At 41.7% G+C, this 24,038-nt stretch overlaps 2 protein-coding genes across 7 annotated transcripts; one reads left to right on the forward strand and one right to left on the reverse strand.

Annotated features, from left to right (window-relative positions):
- Nucleotides 1–219: 219 nt before the first annotated feature.
- LOC129816746 (RCC1 and BTB domain-containing protein 1-like) lies at nt 220–10,794 on the forward strand. Of its 6 annotated transcripts, none has more exons than XM_055871578.1 (13): nt 220–360; nt 462–493; nt 1,474–1,702; nt 1,846–1,996; nt 2,173–2,339; nt 2,888–3,046; nt 3,199–3,306; nt 3,370–3,512; nt 3,615–3,808; nt 3,888–4,014; nt 4,551–4,702; nt 4,925–5,055; nt 5,287–6,710. In XM_055871578.1, the coding sequence occupies exons 1-13, from the start codon at nt 235–237 to the stop codon at nt 5,425–5,427; spliced, it is 1,860 nt and encodes a 619-aa protein (XP_055727553.1). In that variant the 5' UTR covers nt 220–234; the 3' UTR covers nt 5,428–6,710. The 6 variants fall into 6 exon arrangements, with proteins under 6 accessions (XP_055727553.1, XP_055727554.1, XP_055727556.1 ...); XM_055871579.1 differs by having other exon boundaries at nt 3,618–3,808; XM_055871581.1 differs by lacking the exon at nt 5,287–6,710 and adding an exon at nt 10,366–10,794 and having other exon boundaries at nt 3,199–3,512.
- Nucleotides 10,795–11,086: 292 nt separating this feature from the next.
- Nucleotides 11,087–21,748, reverse strand: phf11 (PHD finger protein 11). Its single transcript, XM_055871582.1, has 17 exons — nt 21,302–21,748; nt 19,917–20,021; nt 19,611–19,744; nt 19,413–19,447; nt 17,912–17,988; nt 16,140–16,210; nt 15,971–16,020; nt 15,760–15,839; nt 15,619–15,641; nt 15,334–15,398; nt 15,129–15,207; nt 13,728–13,762; nt 13,588–13,634; nt 12,196–12,268; nt 11,639–12,043; nt 11,427–11,498; nt 11,087–11,201 (listed from the first exon to the last, which is right to left on the reverse strand). The coding sequence occupies exons 1-17, from the start codon at nt 21,419–21,421 to the stop codon at nt 11,125–11,127; spliced, it is 1,548 nt and encodes a 515-aa protein (XP_055727557.1). The 5' UTR covers nt 21,422–21,748; the 3' UTR covers nt 11,087–11,124.
- Nucleotides 21,749–24,038: the final 2,290 nt, after the last annotated feature.

Consider the following 24,038-nt stretch of genomic DNA (forward strand, 5'->3'; position numbering starts at 1 on the left):
GCCTGTATTCAATTGAGAGATGCTATACTACTAGCCTCATGTCATGAATATGCATAGCTATCTCGAGACTGATATAAAGTGTTTTTTCACAAAGTTGCAGTAATGTCACGTGTCCTATTTCTATCAGTGCACTCGTAACAACTGGGCGAAACAACGAAAAAAACGCCACCTGCTGGAGGGTGACAGATTTTCCATCGAGTTAGGCCTCTCTTGGTTGAATGTTGATCACGTGACATGTATTGGCTCTCACTTCCGGACACACCAACATCGGAGGGAGATGCTAACATTATCGGAGAGGTGGTAGCGGCGGCGGCAGGAGAAAGCGTTTCAGTGACCGGGATGCTAGCTACCCGTCCACCGGTAATAGCACCAAACTAACGCATCTCATAGGTAGGCTTGGTGGTGTTACGCTTTTAAACATACTTTCATTTTGATCTATTTTGTTTTCCTCCCCGGAAAAGTTGTCATTATTGACTATGGAACGCTCTTGTAGGTCAGTGAATGCACGTTGTTGTCAGCCGGCATACTCGTTTACTAGCAGTAGCTAACTTAGCTACAACTAGAATGTTTTGTTGGCTTGCTTTCTAGATAACGTTATCTAGCCAGGTTCACAGTAATTTAAGGCGAGTGTGGCACTGTGTGAAATCTCTGATCACTGTATAGGTAACTTTAGATGGCTAACTAATCAGCTAAAGTTCCACTAGCTAACTAGCTACTAATTTCATCAATAGACTCAATAAAATGTGTATGCGTTTTCGGTTGTAGTATTAACATTATTTACTCTCTTTTCTGATACACTAAACTGGCTAGTCGAGAGTTTTGCTTGTGTAGAGTCAGAAAATTGACTCTAGTCTTGATCTTTTTCGATTGACGTGTTTTGTGTGGTAATCCCTAGGGGTAAAATCAAGGGTCTGCAATCGATCCTAAAGCAAAGCTCTAACTGAGCAACTATTCCCAGCCTAGCTGCCTGCTTTAAAACAGTATCAAGTAATTTTTTTTACATATGTCTCAGTTCACTGGATATAGAACCCACCACATGTAAGGTCAGTGTTTCCAAATCTGTTCCTAGGATTGCGCATATTTATTCCACCCCAACACTAACCCACTGGATTCATATAGTGCTTGGCAATTACTCGGGTTTGTGCTGGGATAGAATAAAAATGTGAAACCCTGCGGTTCGTGGGGAACAGATTAAATTATAATCTGGAAACGTTTAGAGATTATAGGCCAGGACAATGGTCTGTTCTCTCTGTTCTGTCTGCTCAATTTCACCAACTCAAAACACTGGTGGTCTGAGGTTGCAGAGTATCTGAGTTATACAGTATGTGTGTGCGTGTCACTGTTTGTGCCCACATGTGCTCTGATGATTGTGAATGCGTGTGTGTTTGATCTCTGACTTCGAGTTGTGTGTTCTCTGGTGGTTGTGTAAGCTCTCTCTGTGTGTTCTCTCGATGTCTCTTGACTAATATTCAGTGTGAAAAGCAGGGATAGCATCACCCACCAAGACTACGCACCTGCTCCTCCCTGTAGCCGGGGACACACCCCTCCACCGTCGCAACGGAGATCAAGACGCACTATGGTGGATGTGACAAAATGGCCGCTGTTTAGCCTGATGGAAGGCGAGGAGCTCTCGTCCATACGACAGGCCTGCGTGTTTGGAACCTCCGCCAACGAGGTCATCTACATCACCCACAATGATGACGTAAGTGGTCAGATGATTGGTGTAGTCAGTGTGTTTTATCTGGAGTGACCCCTAGGTCTCTCTTCTGGAATACACATGCACAGCACATGCTGACTGGTGTCTGCTTGTTCAAACAGTGACCCATCTCTCTTTCTCTTCCTTAGGTGTATGTGTTTGGGCTGAACTGCAGTAACTGCCTGGGAACAGGGGATAGCCAAAGCACCATCCTACCTAAGAAGCTGGACTTTCTGAGTGGGAGGAAAGTGGTCAGCCTCAGCTATGGCAGCGGACCCCACATCCTCCTGGCCACTGAGGGTACTACAGCACATAACAGGGATACACCGTTCAAGAGGATGGCACAGAATGTTGGACATAGAAATGTCTTCAATAGAACTGACATGATTCCCTAATCCCTATCCCAGATGTCTGTTCAAAGGATTTCTACCACTATTTGGGGTTTCTAACTCACCGTTTTCTCCATTGTGTGTCAGAGGGCGAGCTGTTTGCCTGGGGCCACAATGGTTACAGTCAGCTGGGGAATGGGACCACCAACCAGGGGGTCGCTCCTGTGCTGGTGTCTGCCAGCCTGCTCAACAAGAGGGTGACGGAAGTGGCCTGTGGTTCACATCACTCCCTGGCCCTGACCAACACTGGAGAGGTGAGAGAGGCAAAGTGAGGGGTAGTGGGAGATAGGTGGCTCGGGACTCCTCACCCCGTGACTCCTCACCCCGTGACTCCTCACCCCGTGATCCCTATTAATGCTGGAGAGGTTAAAAGATGAAAGAATAGAAAGAGGAGAGAGGTGTGTGTGTGGGGTTCTGCTTATATTGAAAGTAACACTTGTGTCTGTCAGAAACTTCTGAGGGGCTGGCCAACAACATTCCACAGACCATGGATTGAGAAACACTGCTCTAAGCCCCCTTACCACCGTGCCCTAGTCTAAACCAACTGACTGTGACCCGGTAAATCTAAGCTCTGATATAAAGGCCCTATTGTTACCCTCTGTTCTTTCACTGAGTCAGCTTTATGTCACTGGTCCAGTGACTGACACCACTCTAGAGTGAACCTGTTGTATTATTAGGGAAGTGGGCTGGACTTGTATTGCTGTTAGATGTGTGATGTTCTATAGTGTTTTGAACTATATTATTATACCTGAAGAAAATCAAGATATTCAGTGAAATGTGATTCTCTGACCTCCCTGTCCAGGTGTATGCTTGGGGCTACAATAACTGTGGCCAGGTGGGGTCAGGGTCCACGGCCAACCAGCCCACCCCCAGGAGAGTGTCCAACTGTCTGCAGAACAAGGTGGTCGTCAGCATCACATGTGGTCAAACCTCCTCTCTGGCTGTGGTTGAGAATGGAGAGGTGAGTGACCACGGTTTGAATGTGGGTTTGATATTAAATATGTTAAGTATTTGTTGTATTCAATCAGCCGGTGTACTTTAACTTAGTAGGTTCACAAGTATGCAGCAACCTTGCAGGACAGCTAAGAGAGTTTGTGCGTTTGTTTCTCTCAGGTGTACGGCTGGGGATATAACGGAAACGGCCAACTGGGGCTAGGCAACAATGGGAATCAGCTGACACCTTGTCGCCTGGTGGGCTTGCAGAGTCTCTGTGTGCTACAGGTGAGTGCACACACACACACACACACTACCTCCACTAACATTAACCCCTCTCTTCCCGTCCAGATAGTGTCTGGCTATGCCCACTCCTTGGCCCTAACGGACGAGGGGCTGCTGTATGCCTGGGGGACCAACACCTATGGCCAGCTGGGCACAGGCAACAAGAGCAACCAACTCAGCCCAGTCCAGATCATGGCTGAGAAGGAGAGGTGAGAAATGTGTATATACACAGGCAGACACAGTACACATCATGGCTGAGAAAGAGATGAGGCAGTCTCAGAATACAGACTGATATCCTCCCTCCTCTCCAGCAGGATTGTAGAGATTGCAGCATGCCACTCCACACACACCTCAGCAGCTAAGACTCAGAGTGGCCAGGTGTACATGTGGGGCCAGTGTAGGGGTCAGTCCATCGTCTTGCCCTTCCTCACACACTTCTCCTGCACTGATGACGTTTTTGCTTGCTTCGCCACGCCCTCCGTCATGTGGAGGCTGCTCTCTATGGGTAAGAGTGTGTGACTGAGTACGTCCTCTACTTTTGGCAGAGCGTGATGACTTTCATTGTGTTTGTGTGTTCTCTCCAGAGCATGATGACTTCCTGACAGTGTCCCAGTCTTTAAAGAAGGAGTTTGACAGCCCAGAGACGGCCGACCTCAAGTTCAGCGTGGACGGCAAATACATCCATGTGCACAAGGCTGTGCTCAAGATCAGGTCAGGCAGGTTGCTCACTGGGCTCTAACACAGCACTATCAAATTACCCAGCTAACATCAATAAATTATTTTCAAATCTAAGTACCTTTTTGGATTATTGGGAAAGATTGAAGTTGAATGGTCTATTATTGAGTCAAGTTGTTTTACCAGACCCATTACAAGTTTCTCTCCTAGCGAATGAGGAAATGTGGTGTTGTTTTACATTAGTGCTTTTCAAAGACCCAAAGACACTTAAAGGGATAGTTCAGGATTTTGGTATGAAGCCCCTTATCTACTTCCTCAGTCAGGTGAACTTGTGGATAATATTTCTATGTATCTGCGTCCAGTATGAAGGAAGTTAGAGGTAGATTCATGTGCCAATGCTAACTAGCTTGGCACAAAGACTCAAAGTGTTTGGGTACAGCTAGCATGCTTAAATGGTATCCACAAGTTCGTGACTAAGTAGATAATGGGCCTCATTGCCAAAACCCTGAACAATCCCTTTAAATTGAGGATATTTAGTGACGGCTGTCCTCTCTACCCCTCTCCACTGCTAGGTGTGAGCACTTCAGGTCCATGTTCCAGTCCCATTGGAATGAAGACATGAAGGAGGTGATAGAGATCGACCAGTTCACCTACCCCGTCTACCGCTCCTTCCTAGAGTTCCTCTACACAGACAACATAGACCTGCCCCCAGAGGATGCTATTGGTCAGTCCCACACCTAGCCATGCCTTACTGACAAGGCAATTAATCAATAGGGGAGGGTTAAAGGCTGTGACAGTGCTACCAGTCAAGCTCATATTGGGGTGTACCTCATCTGTAGACCAAGGGTCATTGTTTTATAAAAGTCCAGAAACAACACAGATGCAGATACAATGTATGCAAACATCCCAGGCCAACAGTGATCCAGACTGTCTATGGTTGTGTTAGGTCTGCTGGACCTGGCCACATCCTACTGTGAGAACCGCCTGAAGCGTCTCTGTCAGCACATCATCAAGAGAGGCATCACCATAGAGAACGCCTTCTCTCTGCTCGCTGCCGCCGTGCGCTACGACGCAGAGGTCAGTCCCGCTTCCACACCTAGCAACAGGTAACCCTTCACCCAATCTTAACCTTTAGGTGGATTAACACATCTGACCCTGTACCAGTGGCTAGGAGCAACTTCTACCAAGCCTACTCTACCAGGGTTGTGTTCATTGGGGCACACCATAGCAAAGGAAAACTAAAACGAGCGTTTGTTATTGGACAAGTGCTAACTTCATATTTCCTGTTTAACCATGTGGCGTATCTAGGACCTGGAGGAGTTCTGCTTTAAGTTCTGTGTGAACCACCTGACGGAGGTGACCCAGACTGCAGCCTTCTGGCAGATCGAAGGCAACCTTCTCAAAGAGTTCATCTGCCGAGCCAGCCGCTGTGGAGCCTTCAAGAACTGACCGCTGAACTGGCTCATCTGTCTCCATCACAGGGGGCTACGCTAGGCTAACCACGCTCTGGTCTGCCATCTGATACGAGACACCAGGCTGTTCCGTTAGCTGTAGCTCCTGCCAGTGGTTGTCTGTTTACTGCACATGAGATGGGTGGCAAAGGATGTTAAGTAGTTACCCTAAACCCTGTATAAGGGGTGTTACTAGATAGTTATATAATCTTCCATCTCCCATTGTGGGTTGGTAGTTACATCTTGCAGCTTTGGAGGCCAGAGTTTTTTTGCAAGTATTTTGTTTCCATTTTTTCCTTCCAATCATACGTGTGGATTGAGTTCTTCTTGACGAGTGAGGAGCACGTTTGCACTTTCTGATATGGTGCAGTGGGTTCTGGGAAAGCCTGTGTGAGATTGATTATATAACTTGTCACTACTGACAGATAGCGGTCTTCAGTGTTCCAATTGAACAGTGGGTCTCATGTTATTAGATCCAGTCTTAGGGATTGATTCAATCAGATCTGCTTTAGCCAACATCTGCATAGTGGTTGTTTTTGGGGTGTCGGAGGTGGAACTGCGTTAGAGCTGTCAAATCCACAAGTGGTTCCCGGCCTTAAACCTAAAGCGGACATTGCCATTGGCTGCACGGAGTCCCATTAACAGTAACCCCATGTAGCCTTGTGTACAAGTTTGAACACTGGAATGTGAGATGTAATCTACACGTCGATTAGGACTATAGAAATCCTCATTATTTAGTTTCATGATTTTTCAATTTGACTGCCCACCTTCTTGTTCTGAACTTCTAACACGACTGGGACAGGTGTGGCTTCGTGACAATGATCAAGAGCAGCTGCTCACCGATCTAATGGCTCCAACACAGTTCAACCTCCAAAACATCCGCTATACTGGTGTCTGTTATTGCCTGGTAACGCTTGATCTGATTCAATCTAGGCCTTAATCTGTTTGAGCAATACAAATGTTCCACTTGTGAAATCACATCATTCCTAAAAAGAGTAACAAAAAAACCTGTGCATAGGGTCAATGTAAACTCCATGAGAGTTCTTGGAGAACATTGTCTGTGAAGCACATTGGGTTGGCTGGGTTTTTGAACGCAATATTTTCAGCCTATGTTGAAAGATGTTACAGATGACTTCAGACATTTACGGTATTGTTACTTTTCAGTAATGTTTGCACTATCTCAGCTGTACAGAACTATTATACAGAAATGATAATCACCTATTTTTATGATCATTAAAGACAACTTGTAGATATTTAGTGACACACACTGAGTGTGAGAAAGCTGGGTGAAGGCTGCTTTGTTGTGAGGAGCTGCTGAGATTCCAGTTGAGTTTTTATAATGATTCCAACTGAGTAATTCATTTCTATAACTATGCCAATTCTGTGGATCGGAGTGCCAGTTAACTTTCCTCAATATGACCAAGTTGTCCTTATTGGATCCTGTTCTGAGGGCAGCACACAGTTGATCTGTTGGATAGAAGCTCTGTGGGCAGAGCCTAAAGTGACAGATCAGTGGGTGGAGTCAAAGAAAAGGGTGGTAGGCTGGAGGTGGGTGTAAGACTGGTTGCAAAACAAGGGCTCGATTCAATCCCACCGCCAAAGGTCAGCACTATAGCGGTAGTTTGACTGAGCCGACATATGCAGCGTTTAACGTCTATGCAGTCTCCGCTACCACGGAAACATTGTGATGCATTGTGCATTTTTTTACATGGTTGACATAATATAAGACAAGTACTGGAAACAGAAACCTGAAAAATATGGCCTGGTATTCATAACTTTGAATAAGCTTTTGATAAAGTTGACTGGAGTTTATAAATAAATTCCTGAAATATTTCAATTTTGGAGAATCTCTTATAAAATGGGTTAAAGTTAAGTATAGTAACAGATGTAAATAATGGCTACTTCTCAAAGTTTTAAACTGTCGAAGTAAAACAAGGTTGTACACTATCGACATATCTATATATTATTGCCATCAAAATATTAACTATTAAAAATCAGATCCAACAATATCAAAGGGTTAGAAAGCCAGGGCTTAAAAATAACGGTGTCATTGTACGCAGACGACTCATGTTCTTTTAAATCAACAGTATGGATCCTTGCACAACCTCAGGCGATCTAGATAATTTTTCTAACCTCTCTGGATTAAAACCAAATTATGATACGTGTACTAAATTACGTATTGGATCACAAAATACAACTTTTACATTACTGTATAGTTTACCAATAAAATGGTCAGATGGTGATGTGGACATACTCAGTATATATTTCCCAAAAGAAAGAAATGAACTCACTCCTAATAGAAAGTTAGCAAAAATATATTGCTACCATGAAAAGGAAAAGTCAGCCTGATTAACTCTTTAGTCATATCACAGTTTACATATTTGTTTATGGTCTTGCCTACACCTTTATAAAACCTAGTTTTATAAATTACATGAGCAAAAAATATTCAATTTTACTTGGAACGACAAGCCAGACAAAATGAAACGGGCCTACATAATGATTTTGAATTCGGAGGGCAGAAATGATTAAATATTAAAGCGTTAGACCTCACTAAAGGCGTCATTCATACAAAAGTTATTACATTCCGAACTGGTTCTCTAGCAGATTAGTAAGAATGTCTCACCCCGTGTTCAAGAATGGCCTTTTTCGCTTTATTCAGATTACTTCTCACTTTGTTATTTGAAAATAATTTTATATATAACACACTGTTACAGACATAATACACTAACATATTGACCCTTCATCTACCATAGTCCAGCACAATTTTCCTGTATTGTGTCAATGTATATATTGAAAGGTTTCTGGTTTGCTCAGATAAATTATTCAATTTCTTTATTGCATGGCAGCATGACTACAACAGAAGAATCATATCTCCACCTTAAAACAATCCTTGCTGCTTTGTTCTGTGCAATCTGCAGCCTCCTAATGTCACTTGCTGATGCATTTCCCCAGACCACAGAACAGTAGGGGAAGAGGGGAAAATTAAGGAGCTTGTCCGCTGGCCATGCATTAGACCAAAATTGGTCAAAGAAAATTGTGATAAAAAATATATATACACACCAGTTTAATTTAAGGACCAAAAAATTGACATGTGCCATATCGATTGCAAAATAGTTGGGAAGACATTTTTTGATGTACCGATTCCAAGACACATGGTTTATGAACCGATACGCAAAACAACGCTGAATTTTTCAATTTAAATTACACAAAATTCTTGCGACCAATAGAATGTTATATATATATGGGGGAATACAACCTCCCCAGCTCTGCAGATTTTGGTCCAAAGAGACAAAATCATTAGATCGTTTGTTTTGGTACTGTCTATATGTAGCTTGTTTTTGGTCACATGTCCATGAATGGTTGAAGTGCAACATTTACCTGGAGCTAACTCTGCAGATAGCACTACTTGGTGATTTGAAAAGTTCTAGTCAATACTTTTGTCAAAAATGTTTCTTTAATTTACAATCTGTAGAAACTATGGAAATAGAAAGGTTCAGAACTTTTGTGAAAGTTGAATTGAAAAATTGAATTGAAAAATATGGCAAATATAAATAAAACATGGATGATAAGAGATAAATGGGAGGGGTTGAAGGGTGTGATTAAAATGTATATAGTTTCAGAACTTTTGTAAAACAGCAGTTAAAAATATGGCAAAATAGAAATCAAACTGGAGCTAGATGGGAGGGGTTGATGGTAGCTGAAGGATGGGATTAAAGAAAATTGTTTCCGTAAAATGTATATAGTATGTATAAATTGGAAGTAGAAGCCAAAGTGTTGTTGTTCATTACTTTACTCCAATTAGGAGAGAGGTGGTAGGGTTAGGGGAAAATATATATTTGTATTTATTAAGTACCAGTCAAGACACCTACTCATTCCAGGGTTTTTCTTTATTCTTACTATTTTCAAACATTGTAGAATAATAGTGAATACATCAAAACTATGAAAACACATGGAATCATGTAGTAACCAAAAAAGTGTTACATCAAAATATATTTTATTTGAGATTCTTCAAAGTAAGCAACCCTTTAAGTTGATGACAGCTTTGCACACTCATTGCATTCTCTCAACCAGCTACATGAGATAGTCACCTTGAATGCATTTAAATTAACAGGTGTGGTTGTTAATTTGTTGAATTTCTTTCCTTAATGCATTTGAGCCAATACGCTGTGTTGTGACAAGGTAGTGATGGTATACAGAAGATAACCCTATTTGGTAAAAGACCAAGTCCATATTATGGCAAGTACAGCCCAAATAATCAAAGAGTAACAACAGTCCCTCATTACCTTAAGACGTGAAGGTCTGTCAATGCAGAACATTAACCACTTTCAAAGTTTCTTTAAGTGCAGTCGCAAAAACCATCAAGAGCTGATGAAACTGGCTCTCATGAGGCCCGCCACAGAAAAGGAAGACCCAGAGTTACCTCTGCTGCAGAGGATAAGTTCATTAGAGTTAACTGCACCTCAGATTGTAGCCCAAATAAATGCTTCACAGAGTTCAAGTAACAGACATCTCAACATCAACTGTTCAGAGGGGTGAGTAGGTGTGTCCGTGCGTAAAATCAGGGCTTCATGGTCAAATATCTGCAAAGAAACCAGTACTAAAATACACCCATAATAAGAAGAGACTTGCTTGGGCCAAGAAACACAAGCAATAGACATTATTAGACCAGTGGAAATTTGTCCTTTGGTCTGATTAGTCCAAATGTGAGCTATTGTCTTTGTAATACGCAGAGTAGGTGAACGGATGATCTCCGCATGTGTGGTTCCCACTGTGAAGCATGGAGGAAGAGGTGTGATGGTGCTTTGCTGGTGACACTGTCAGTGATTTATTTAGAATTCAAGGCACACTTAACCAGCATGGCCAGCACAGCATTCTTCAGCGATACGCCATCCCATCTAGTTTGCGCTTAGTGGGACTATCATTTGTTTTTCAACAGGACAATGACCCAACACACCTCCAGGCTGTTTGACCAAGAAGGAGAGTGATGGAGTGCTGCATCAGATGACCTGGCCTCCACAATCACCTGACCTCAACCCAATTGAGATGGTTTGGTTTGAGTTGAAACGGAGAGTGAAGGAAAAGCAGCCAACAAGTGCTCAGCATATGTGTGAACTCCTTCAAGACTGTTGGAAAAGCATTCCAGGTGAAGGTGGTTGAGAGAATGCCAAGAGTGTGCAAAGCTGTCAAAGGCAAAGGGTGGCTACGTTGAAGAATTTAAAATATATATATTTTCATTTGTTTAACACTTTTTTGGTTACTACATGATTCCATATGTGTTATTTCCTAGTTGATGTCTTCACTATTATTCTACAATAAAAAAATACCCCCCGAAAATAGTACAAATAAAGAAAAACTGTTGAATGAGTAGGCGTGTCCAAACTTGACTGGTAGTGTACATTTTTTCCATACATACATTTTTTCCATTGGTGAAGCTATAAAGTCCCTTTTCTGGCAAGTGAAAAAGCCAGCCTCTTCTTGTTTGACAATTGCTTCTACTATATATAAATATGAACACGGTGGTAATATAATATTAGGTTATGCGTTTGGTATTATGATAAGGTAAGAAAGCGGAACAACTTTTTTTTTTTTAAACATTGAGAAATCAAATGATAAATTTATGGCTGAATAATGCACCTTTAAAAATGAGGAAAGGTGAATTGAACTTTGAGTGTTTTAATTTATCTGGCAGTGCTGCTCATCTTTTCAGGGCTGACCTGGCTTCTCTTATGGCTGCCGTAGCTCTCTGGAGCTCCCTTTGCTTCTTCTTAAACTCTGAACAAAGGAGGGAGAATACATTTGATTTATATTTGCATCATTTTAGTTGTTTAAAGGCACACGAAGTGCATGTATAGCAACTTAGAGCATACAACAAACAATGGGATGTGGGCTAGAAAAATATGAATACAGGCTTCACAAGCTTTGAAAATAAGAAGACTTAACATTTGCACAACGCTATAAAAACTCCTATAACCCTGTTATTAATCCACTAATTCTCACCTCTCTCCTGCTGTGAAAGCATCTGTGATAATTTTCCAGAGGCCTCAATCACTCTCAGAGAGAGATCATAATCTGAAGGAAGACAGAGAAAGCAAAAACATACGAAAGAAAATAAATGAAGCCTGCAATTCTGATTATATGCTCCTAACAGTGTTCAATTGGTGACGGTTTTATTTAATATACCAGCCAACCCCCCCAGCCGTTCCACTCACCCTCCTGACTGGCCTGATCTGACAGTATCCTCTTGGAGATGCCGACCATGTCAGAGATGAAGGTGGTGAAGATGGACTCTGTACAGCCTGCTTCGTTACACCTCCTCCAGAACACACTGCTGGCTGCATTGCCAGAACCACCAGGTGAACCCGGGCCTCCAGGCCTTGCCAGGGGACACTGGGAGACAGAGTGTGGAGAGGGAGTAGCGGGAGATGGAGAGGACACTGGGCCATAACACACAATAGCTGTGCTGGTGAAATTGAGTGGACCAGAGTGTACGGATGAGCAGTCAGGTGAGTGGACAGGCAAGATGGGATCCTGAGCAGGTCCAGGTGAGTGAGAGCTGCCGTGTGGTGAACCAGGTGAGTGCGGAACAGAACCATGACAAGACGCAGAACTGCACACTGAGAGGATAGAGAGAACACAGAGGGAGCGAGATGATAGAGAACTCAACCATTTGAGTTTTTCCTTCCTGGCTAGTAGGGAGGGATTGTATGTAAGAATTTAGTAAAATGAAAAGTGAGCGTACAGGTGAGAGGTGAGGAGCTGTAACTACCTGTGGCCTGAGAGGGTTCTTCAGATGCAACACACAGCATCACTGGCAGCAAAAGACTCTGGGACCCAGCATCCTGGAGAGAGATCAAATCAAATTCTATTTGTCACATTCTTCATAAACAACAGATGTTAACTAACAGTGAAATGGCTACTTATGGGTCCTTTTCCAGCAATGCAGGGTTAAAGATAAAGATTTTTTAAAATAGAAACAGTGACACAAGGAATAAATACAGTGAATAACGAGTAGAAATAACATGCCTATGTACAGGGAGTACCAGTACCGAGTCAATGTGCAGGGGTACGAGGTAATTGAGGTAGATATGTACATACAGTGGGGAGAACAAGTATTGGATACACTGACGATTTTGCAGGTTTTTCTACTTACAAAGCATGTAGAGGTCTGTAATTTTTATCATAGGTACACTTCAACTGTGAGAGACGGAATCTAAAACAAAAATCCAGAAAATCACATTGTATGTTTTTTAAGTAATTCATTTGCATTTTATTGCATGACATAAGTATTTGATACATCAGAAAAGCAGAAGTTAATATTTGGTACAGAAACCTTTGTTTGCAATTACAGAGATCATACGTTTCCTGTAGTTCTTGACCAGGTTTGCACACACTGCAGCGGGGATTTTAGCCCACTCCTCCATACAGACCTTCTCCAGATCCTTCAGGTTTCGGGGCTGTCGCTGGGCAATACGGACTTTCAGCTCCCTCCAAAGATTTTCTATTGGGTTCAGGTCTGGAGACTGGCTAGGCCACTCCAGGACCTTGAGATGCTTCTTACAGAGCATAAAAATTACAGACCTCTACATGCTTTGTAAGTAGGAAAACCTGCAAAACCGGCAGTGTATCAAACACTTGTTCTCCCCACTGTATAGGTAGGGTTAAAGTGATAGATGGACAGTAGGAAGCAGCGTATGTGGTGAGTGTGTGTGTGTGTGGCTTCAATATGCATATATTATGTTTATGTAGACTGTGTGTGTGTGCATAGAGAGTGCAAAAAAAGGGACAATAAAAGGTAGGCTGAGTAGACATATGATTAGCTATTTAGTCTTGTAAAGTAGCCTCATGGCTTGAGGTTAGAAGGTGTTCAGGGTCCTCTTGGTTCCAGACTTGGTGCACTGGTACCGTTACTGTGCAGTAGCAGACAGAACAGTATGGCTTTGGTGGATGGAGTCAGAAAAATGTTTGGTCCTTTGACACCGTCTGGTATAGAGGTCCTGGATGGCAAGGAGCTCGGCCCCAGTGATGTACTGGGCCGTACTCACCAACCTCTGTAGCACCTTATGGTTGAATCAATGGTTTAGGACCAGTATAGAGATACAGTAATGCCACAGGAGAAGTATTGGACAAGTAGTCAGAAAAATAAAGCTATGTAACTCACTGAGTCGATGAATGTATAGTCCCCATCTTCAGGTGCTGGCTGATTTCCTAAGGAAAATGACAGTTGGTTTGATATTATTAGGTTTCATATTAAACATCCTGGTAATGTGGTGTGTTAATGTCCGTCCTGACATGTTTTACCTGTGGTGGAAGCTATGGGGGTCTCAGCATGATTACTGTGAAGTAAGAGAGCAAAATTAATAATCTTGTGTCACTGTACGCTACCTCCTTCCCTTTTCACTGAACATTTGGCGTACACGCCTCAACACTGAAATGATAACATGCTATTTGAACAACCTTGACAACAGAGAGCCTTGGTAGGTAAAGAAATTTGTCAGAATAAACCAATAAACCTCCAAACGACCTTCAATGCCATACAACACTCCTTCCGTGGCCTCCAACTGCTTTTAAAAACTAAATGCATGCTCTCAACCGATTGTTGCCCGCACCCACCCGCCCGACTAGGATCACTACTCTGGACAGTTCTGACTTAGAATTTGTGGACAACTACAAATACCTAGATGTCTGGTTAGACTGTAAACTCTCCTTCCAGACTCACATTAAGCATCTCCAATCCAAAATTAAATCTAGAATCGGCTTCCTATTTCGCAACAAAGCCTCCTTCACTCATGCTGCCAAACATACCCTCGTAAAACTGACTATCCTACCGATCCTTGACTTTGGCGATGTCATTTACAAAATAGCCTCTAACGACCTACTCAGCAAATTGGTTGTAGTCTATCACAGTGCCATCCGTTTTGTCACCAAAGCCCCATATACTACCCACCACTGCAACCTGTATGCTCTCGTTGGCTGGCCCTCGCTACATATTCGTTGCCAAACCCACTGGCTCCAGGTCATTTATAAGTCTTTGCTAGGTAAAGCCCCGCCTTATCTCAGCTCACTGGTCACCATAGCAGCACCCACCCGTAGCACGCGCTCCAGCAGGTATATCTCACTTGTCATCACCAAAGCCAATTCTTCCTTTGGCCGCCTTTCCTTCCAGTTCTCTGCTGCCAATGACTGGAACGAATTATTTAAAAAAATTCAAATCACTGAAGCTGGAGACTTATATCTCCTTCTCTAACTTTAAGCATCAGCTGTCGGAGCAGTTTACCGATCAGTGTACACAGTCCATCTGTAAATAGCACACGCATCTACCTCATCCCCATATTGTTATTATTGAATTTTTTTGCTCTTTTGCACCCCAGTATTTCTACTTGCACATCATTATCTGCACATTTATTGCTCCAGTGTAAATGCTACATTTTAATTATTTCGCCTCTATGGCCTAATGTCTCTACATTTGCACACTACATAGATTTTTCTATTATTTTATTGATTGTACGTTTGTTTATCCCATATGTAACTCTGTTGTTTTTGTCGCACTGCTTTGCTTTATCTTGGCCAGGTCGCAGTTGTAAATGAAAACTTGTTCTCAACTGGCCTACCTGGTTAAAAAATTTAAACAATTAAAAAACATGCGCTGCCTTCATTGAAAGTAGTTTAATTGAAACTAGATGAGAGCACTATCACCATTACCTGTGTTCGGAGTTGAGACGGTCTTCTAGATTGGACTCCAGAGGGGAAAACTCCATATCAATCCTATTCACATCTCCATCTGTCACAGAACACACCAACATACTAATCAATGCAATGTGTCACTCATGTCTTTGTATAAACTTGATTTAAAAAATGACAACAATCAAGGAAATTAAAAAGGAGGCTACAGGAACAATAAAGCAACCTGAGTCTGAGGAGTTATCCAGTATCCTCCTGTGTTTGGACTTTCTTGATGATGTCACTTCCTGTCTGACAAAAAAGTGAGAACAGGCGCAGTGTTCAGAAAATAGTACCCCAAAGAATCCAGTCCATATTTTATGTATGAGAGAGACACATTTACTGAACTGTTTGTCAGCAAAGAATATACATAAAGCAGCATGAACTCCACACTCAGAACAGAGCAGGTCAGCTGGACAGAATCAAAGAACCAGACCACCGTACCACATGCATACCTCAATTCCATACTTACTTGCTAGAGAAGCTCAACCGTCTCTGTTTCAAAAGCAAAGAGATTACGATTCACTATATTTTCATATCATTACATGAACATATTAAGTGGCTTTCTTTACTGCAGAAGATATGCATCCATGTTTAAAAGCTACATACACACCTTGCGTGTTTGTGTCTGCCGTTGGTTTTCAGGCGTGTTGGAGTCACTCTTGCAAGATGAGGGAACTGACAGTGCATGTCCTTTAAAATTAAAACATATCCAAAACATACTTTTGTAAATGATGTATCTGATCTACAGAGAAGACCTTTGTGTAACACACAACCAAAGGAAGAGTCTGTTGGTGTAAGTCAGTGGAGACAGAATGACTTACCATTCAGCTCTTTCTGCAACGACAGTGGTTTATGCTTTTCACAATACAACCTGTGACAGAGGCATTCCAGGCTCTTACAACAACATAATAAATCACCCTTACTGACATCAATGATAGAAATGAATGAGCAAAGCCATTGGTTTTGGAATAAAAGATTCCTCATACTCACTTGAAAATGCCACTGTCGATGTGTTCTAGACTGACGCTCTCTTCTTTCATTTCACAGATGAGACAAAACTGCTGCAATTGGGAATGAATATTGATTAACTTTAGGTTATATTATTTTAGGTTATAAACTCAGCAAAAAAAGATCTGTCCTCTCACTGTCAACTGCGTTTATTTTCAGAAAACTTAACATGTGTAAATATTTGTATGAACATAACAAGATTCAACAGACGTGACTAACAGAAATGGTATAATGGTATAATGGTATAATTTTGACCGGCCCACCGAACAAAGGGCCGGTCAAAATCAAAAGTAAGTCAGTATCTGGTGTGGCCACCAGCTGCATTAAATACTGCAGTGCATCTCCTCCTCATGGACTGCACCAGATTTGACAATTCTTGCTGTGAGATGTTACCCCCCTCTTCCAGCAAGGCACCCGCAAGTTCACAGACATTTCTGGGGGGAATGGCCCTAGCCCTCACCCTACGATCCAACAGGTCCCAGACGTGCTCAATGGGATTGAGATCTGGGCTCTTTGCTGGCCATGGCAGAACACTGACATTCCTGTTTTGCAGGAAATCACGCACAGAACGAGCAGTATGGCTGGTGGCATTGTCATGCTGGAGGGTCATGTCAGTAACGCACAGCGTTGAGATTGCCTGCAATGACAACAAGCTCAGTCCGATGCTGCTGTAACACACCGCCCCCAGACCATGACAGACACTCCACCTCCAAATCGATCCTACTCCAGAGTACAGGCCTCAGTGTAAGACTCATTCCTTCGACGATAAACGCGAATCTGACCATCACCCCTGGTGAGACAAAACCGCGACTCGTCAGTGAAGAGCACCTTGCCAGTCCTGTCTGGTCCAGCGACGGTGGGTTTGTGCCCATAGGCGACGTTGTTGCCGGTGATGTCTGGTGAGGACCTGCCTTACAACAGGCCTACAAGCCCTCAGTCCAGCCTCTCTCAGCCTATTGCGGACAGTCTGAGCACTGATGGAGGGATTGTGTGTTCCTGGTGTAACTCGGGCATTTGTTGTTGCCATCCTGTACCTGTCCCGCAGGTATGATATTCGGATGTACCGATCCTGTGCAGGTGTTGTTACACGTGGTCTGCCACTGCGAGGATGATCAGCTGTCCGTCCTGTCTCCCTGTAGCGCTGTCTTAGGCGTCTTACAGTACAGACATTGCAATTTATTGCCCTGGCCACATCTGAAGTCCTCATGCCTCTTTGCAGAATGCCTCAGGCACGTTCACGCAGATGAGCAGGGACCCTGGGCATCTTTCTTTTGGTGTTTTTCAGAGTCAGTAGAAAGGCCTCTTTTAGCATCCTAAGTTTTCATAACTGTGACCTTAATTGCCTACCGTCTGTAAGCTATTAGTGTCTTAACGACCGTTCCACAGGTGCATGTTAATTAATTGTTTATGGTTCATTGAACAAGCATGGGAAACAGTGTTTAAACCCTTTACAATGAAGATCTGTGAAGTTATTTGGATTTTTACGAATTATCTTTGAAAGACAGGGTCCTGAAAAAGGGACGTTTCTCTTTTTTGCTGAGTTTACAGGACCATTATTTGGAGGGAGAAATGTGATTTGTATTCATTTCTGAGCCTTCAGCTAGATGATGTTGTTCAATGATGACCAGACGACTGGAATATTGACCAGCTAATCAACCATACATAGTCCTAGCTATTAACTATCTATTTTCATAAATGACCTGTGTGCGTGTTATTAAATTCTTACATTACACTGTAGTCAGTGGCATACAGACCTTGGATGATGTTTCTCCATTGTTGTTCTTCTCTGTGTCTGAATCACCGCTGCAGGACAAAGCTCTACCATTGGATGCTGTGTTGAGACAGAAACAATCCTCAAGAACAAGTCAAAGTAACACCTCATTAACTTATAGTTTTTCGTTGAAACTGCCAGCTGGACTGGCAGAGGCTGCGTGTTTGTGTACCAAGCCAGGAAGATTTGCCCTGATGGACTAACAGCTACTTAATAAACTAAATACATCCAGATGAGTATTGGGATGGACAATTAATTGATTCCTGCTATAGGCTTGGGTGGTATACTGTGGTATTTTGAAATACGGACGGTATGATTTTTCAATAACGTCCCAATGTATTTTGTCATGTCCCCCCCAAAAAAATGATACTGAGCCAGTCACATGGTATGTTTGTTTACAAAGAACTCATGGAGCAAACGGAACACCCCTTGAACTTTTTTCGCATTTTGTTGCATTAAAAAGTGTAATCGAATAGATTGAATTGTATTTTTTGTCATTGATCTACACAAAATACTTCGACACATTTGTACAAATGAATAAACAAAAATATAGTCATTGCATAAGTATAGTTCAGAAGCTTAAATTAGTTCAGAAGTAAAATTTGGCTTAACAAGTCACATAATACGTTATCTGGACTCCCTCTGTGTGAAATACATTTTTAATTCCTCTGTCCTCCATACATAAAACATCTGTAAGGTCCCTCAGTCAAGTATTATTACTTTGTTTAATATATTTTCTATAAAAAATTATAATAATTGTATCCCCTTTTTCATGATATGGAATTGGTAGTTATGATCTTGTCTCATCGCTGCAACTACAAAACGGGCTCGGCAGAGGCGAATGTCGAGTCATGCATCCTCCGAAACATGACCCGCCAAGATGAGCTTAACACCTTAACATGTATTGACTCAGGGGGTGAAAACTTACAGTATCTAATCAAGGTATATTAGCATTTTATTTTTCATTCATCTTGAAAAAATGTGAGACTTTATTCCACTATTTTGTTTAGATCGTTGACAAAAAAAAGGACAAATCCATTTTAATCCCACTGTGTAAAACAATAAAATGAAGACATCCAAGGGGGGTGCAGTCTTTCTATAGGCACCGTACATTTTCTCCAGCTCAGGGTTACAGCTGTCTATTTGGTTTGCTAGCTATAGGTGGCTAGCTTGCAAGATCAAGCTTCTTGGCTACAGCAGAGAAAATCAATCCCCTCCTGGATCAAGTGTGAATAGCCTTTTGAGATAATTGTACAACTTTATGCACTGGGTTGTCTGTCCTTGCATTTAGTTTATTTTCGCTAGCGCTTGTTAGCTTTTAGCTTTTTATTTAGTTTAAGAGATGTGGGCACTGCTGGAAATACCGTATTCCCCAGTATGGTATAGGAGAATGGTATTGAAGGTTTGGAAATCTGGATACCACTCAAACTAGCCTACAGGCATGAATCAGATGGACACATAAAACTAACCAGCAGCCACCTCACCTGCTATCTCGGGATTATGCTTCTGACAGTACACCCTGTAACAAACACAGAGACACGGTCATAGAGACCCAGTCAATAACATGTTCATTAACTTTATCTATTAAATTGGTCAGTTGAGACCCATTGTCCTTTACAATGAAGTTCAAAAAAATATTTCACAGTTGTTTAGGAAGAAAACGCGTTATGCCTTGCACTTACGTATACTTCCCTTCAATACGGTCTTCGACGTTGTGGGCCCCGTCTTCCACAGCACAGGGGTAATGGTAGGACTTCTGACAGCATTTCACCTCACACCCCACCGTGGCACCCTTCCTCTTACACCTGTAGCAAATCTGTGGGGGGGGGTACAGTTTGCTTGTACAGTGACATTAGGCCAATAAAACCATCAGACATTACTGAAATATAACACACACAGGACTTAATTACTTCAAACTTTGTTCAAACCATGATAGTGTTTGACTTAATTTGTTCAAACAACTAAGGAAAACATTAAAATAACCTCACCAGTCTGTTTCCCCTCCTCATCTCATTCTGGACATCTTTTACAGTGAAACCAAACAAGTCGTCAAGCTCTGGCGAGTTCTGGCAAATAACCCCAGATGAATAAAGCTGCAATTCAAACACATGGAAGAGTTAAAGGGGCAATCTGGGATTCAAACACCAAATGGCAGCCCCAACAGTTTTATTTGATAAATATTATGCAACCAATCAAATTCATAGATGGAGCTATGGATGCATGGACTGGCCATTCATGGGATCAAAATGATAGTTTTAACCATGTTTTGAAGATATACAGTGTTTGTTTACAAATCACATTGTTTATAAACAAAGAAATACAATGTTATTTGGGGTTCTGATGGGGTAAGATGGCTCATAAGGCATGTCAATTATATTATCATAATAGGAAAATCAGTGTCCCCAAACAAACTGCATTCAGGATTTAAATGGGAAAGGAAACGACAAAGACGATCATATAAGGTAAGGTGTCATTCTGTAGTGTTCACTCCCTTTGAGTCAATAAACCAGGGGTTCTCAAACTTTTTGAGTCCAGTGAACCCTTTCGTGATATCAAATTCTTCAGGGACCCCCTCATAAATCAGAACACAACTCAAGTGAGATAAATAGCATACAAGAAGTTCTACTATGACTGTCAGTGCATGGCCGGACGAACCAAGTCTCGGGCCCTGGGAAGTAACATTTTAAAGGCCCATCTCTTGGCATTGTAGAGAAATTATTGCAGTTTAAGCTAATTTCCTGCAATTCTACACATTTTGTCATGGGGCAGAGAGATATTTTGTTGTTGCAGCTTTAAACCTAATATCCTGCAATTCTACACATTTTGCCATGAGGCAGAGAAAACTTTTCAGTTTTAAAGCTTACATTACAGTGCATTTATGTAAAAAAAAATAAAAAAAAAATACAATAACATTTTGGGGAATATAAAAATAATTGAGATGTCAAATTAATAAGTACTGTGGATACCAATATCCCTGTGAGCCTTCCGGGCCCATGTTGCCCAGGGTTAATAACATCAATTGTATATAATATTACATTGTATAACTCTAAACTTATTCCTAAAATCCCTTTGCCAAAATTCGTTTAATCTGTTAGTAATATAATTTTTTTTTAATGCAGTACCTCGGGTCTGAGAACCCCACTTTGAGAACCCCTGGCTGCAATAGACAAATCATAACACTAGGTAGGGTCAGAGCCCCACTGTTAACTGTGTCAATCGACAGCTGTTTACCACATGCTGTTGTCTACTAAATCTGCAAATTTGATTGACTCGTTTTAGTTCCTTTCCAAAAATTATCGTGGCTAGCCTAGCAGTGCCAAACTATTTCCCCAAAGCAAAATTACAGGTCACGGCAGAGCTTTTCGAATCTTACCAAGCAGTTCTGATGAGCGGTGACGGAATCTTTCGTCGATAGCGGTCCAGTTGTCAGATTTTCCTTGGAACTTTTACAAAGTACGCATCGAATTTTCCTACCATGTCGCTCGGGACCCATTTCTCCATGCGTTGTTATCTTTAGGAATTTGACAGAAAACCACAGCGTGCTAGAAATGTAAGTATGAGCGGATCGCGCTAACCTCCGTCCGTTCGCACCTTCGAATTGTTGTGCTGTTGGACATCCAGTTCGCTTCGTCCACACTAATACAGAAATCACGCGATATGAATCAGATAGTAGGGCGCCGCCTGGTTTAGTATTTGTTCAGAAGGGTCAACGTTTTGTATCGTAATTTACGAGTAGGCAAAAATAATAATCCTGCTTCTGCTTCTATGGTATAATAGATTTAGCATACATTAAATGTGCATTCCGCCACCTGTAGGTGAATAATAAAGATCCAACAAAATTTAAATATTTGGGTAAAATAAATAAAATATCATACCAACTACCAAAAAATAATTAATTACTAAACAAAATCAATCTGCTTTTCTGTAAAAAAAAATTTAAAAAATCATTCTAATCAGGTCCCAACACAGGCTCAGAAGCCTCTTCTGAGAGCGAGACATTTCCTAGCGACAAAAGTCCGTAGTGCTTCTGTAAAGTCTTGGAGCCCCAAAAACGTATCGGCTGCAGATATCATGATATCTAGCTTCTTAGACACTTGTGCTGTACAATTAATCACTGTGGCTATAAATGACACAAAATCCACCCTCTTCACAATGATTGTTTCGAGATCACCTGATTGACTTAAAACACTAGCAGCTGGTTGCAATGTATCCACTGCCATATCTTCAACGCTGTTGTCTCTTGCCCCTTCGAACCTCTTCACCGCCTCCAAATAAGAGATCTGCTGCACAGCCCTGATCATAGACACCTCTACCTCCTTCAGCCTAACAGGGCACTCGTTGAAGTCCGGAGTATGATCCCCACCACAGTTGCAACATTTTCCATTCACATATTATTCAATATCATACTTCTCCTGTCTGCAAACATTTGACGCATGACCATATCCTTTACAATTTCCACACTGTAATGGTTTGGACACAGACAGTCTCACAGCATACTTCACATATCCAAGCTTCACATATTCAGGTAGAGTTACTCAAACAACAATAATATCCACAGGCTTTTCTCCTTCCATCCATTTACCATACGGGTCAGGCGACGTGCACTGACCACTCCTAGGATTTTCTGTCTAAGGTACTCATCATCTACATTACCGTTCAAAAGTTTGGGGTCACTTAGAAATTTCCTTGTTTTTGAAAGAAAAACACTTTTTTACCATTTTAAAATAACATCAAATTGATCAGAAATACAGTGTAGACATTGTTAATGTTGTAAATGACTATTGTAGTTGGAAACGGCAGATTTTTAATGGAATATCTACATTGGCGTACAGAGGCCCATTATCAGCAACCATCACTCCTGTGTTCCAATGGCACGCTGTGTTAGCTAATCCAAGTTTATCATTTTAAAAGGCTAATTGATCATTAGAAAACCCTTTTGCAATCATGTTAGCACAGCTGAAAACTGTTGTTCTGATTAAAGAAGCAATAAAACTGTCCTTTAGATTACCGTAATTTCCGGACTATAAGCCGCTACTTTTTTCCCACGCTATGAACCTTGCGCTTTATCCTGTTGAGGATGGGGGCGCTGTTGTGACTATTTATGCTAATTGGGTAATTTTTGAAACGGCTTCCCACAAAATCCTTGATCGTACAATATGCATATTATTATTATTATTGGATAGAAAACAGTCTATAGTTTCTATAGGAGTTGAAATTTTGTCTCTAAGTGGAACAGAGCCCATTCTACAGCAATTTCCCTGACATGGAGTCAGATTTCAGAAATGTTGGCCACTGTTCTGGAGTCAGTTAAAAGGGCACTGTTATTGCTATGACTATACGGACACTGCTTACGTCTTCCCCTGGATGCCTTTACGTGATGACGATTTCAACGGGGTCGATTGCGCGTTCACAGGCCCTATAAATTAAAAAACCCTGTAGCTAGCAAGTCTTTTCTTGGTGCGTAACGCGCGTGGAGGACACCGACCCGCTCCTGTTCCAAGCGTTAGTTTAGCCTGTTATATTTCTCCGGTCATCTTTTTACTCGTTATAGGAGTTAAAAACATCATAAGGTAGTTAATTTAAAGCGTTTTATAGCAATTTATATCCGTTTAGTGCGATTTTGGGACATTTATTTTTGAAACGATGTGAATAGCTGGGCACGCTTTTCAGTTCATCCCGAACGCAGTTGGCATTTCCACATGGCAAGAGGACAGCTTTCCACCAAAAGACGATTACTCCCAAGAAAGGATCCTTTGCCCAAGATACTGATGGAAGAACAGCTCAAAGTAGGACATTTTTATTATGATAAATCGTGTTTCTGTCGAAAAATATTAGTGGCTTAGGACGCCATGTTTTTTGACGTAGCTTCGCTTGGCGCAAACTGTATTGAAAAGTAAGGATAATTTAAAAAATGTAATTCCGCAATTGTATTAAGAATTAAATTGTCTATCAATCCCTGTCCACCCTATATTTTTTAGTCACGTTTATGAGTATTTATGTATAAGAGTAGATCACTGTCTAAGTGGCGCACGGACATTTTCTCACCAGCTGGTCTACATTTCACATTGTCTAACCATGATTTTGGTGGCTAAATATAAACATTTTCGATC

Source organism: Salvelinus fontinalis, chromosome 19, assembly GCF_029448725.1.
Source record: "Salvelinus fontinalis isolate EN_2023a chromosome 19, ASM2944872v1, whole genome shotgun sequence".
Classification (NCBI taxonomy): Eukaryota; Metazoa; Chordata; class Actinopteri; order Salmoniformes; family Salmonidae; genus Salvelinus; species Salvelinus fontinalis.

Coding starts and splice junctions, on each gene's coding strand:
- LOC129816746 (XM_055871575.1), top strand. CDS start 235: ATGTATTGGCTCTCACTTCCGGACACACCAACATCGGAGGGAGATGCT. Junction 2,340..2,887: donor CCCTGACCAACACTGGAGAG/GTGAGAGAGGCA, acceptor CTCCCTGTCCAG/GTGTATGCTTGGGGCTACAA. Junction 3,809..3,887: donor GTGGAGGCTGCTCTCTATGG/GTAAGAGTGTGT, acceptor TGTTCTCTCCAG/AGCATGATGACTTCCTGACA.
- phf11 (XM_055871582.1), bottom strand. CDS start 21,421: ATGGGTCCCGAGCGACATGGTAGGAAAATTCGATGCGTACTTTGTAAA. Junction 15,399..15,618: donor CGGTTGAGCTTCTCTAGCAA/GTAAGTATGGAA, acceptor CTTTTTTGTCAG/ACAGGAAGTGACATCATCAA. Junction 13,635..13,727: donor CCCCATAGCTTCCACCACAG/GTAAAACATGTC, acceptor CATTTTCCTTAG/GAAATCAGCCAGCACCTGAA.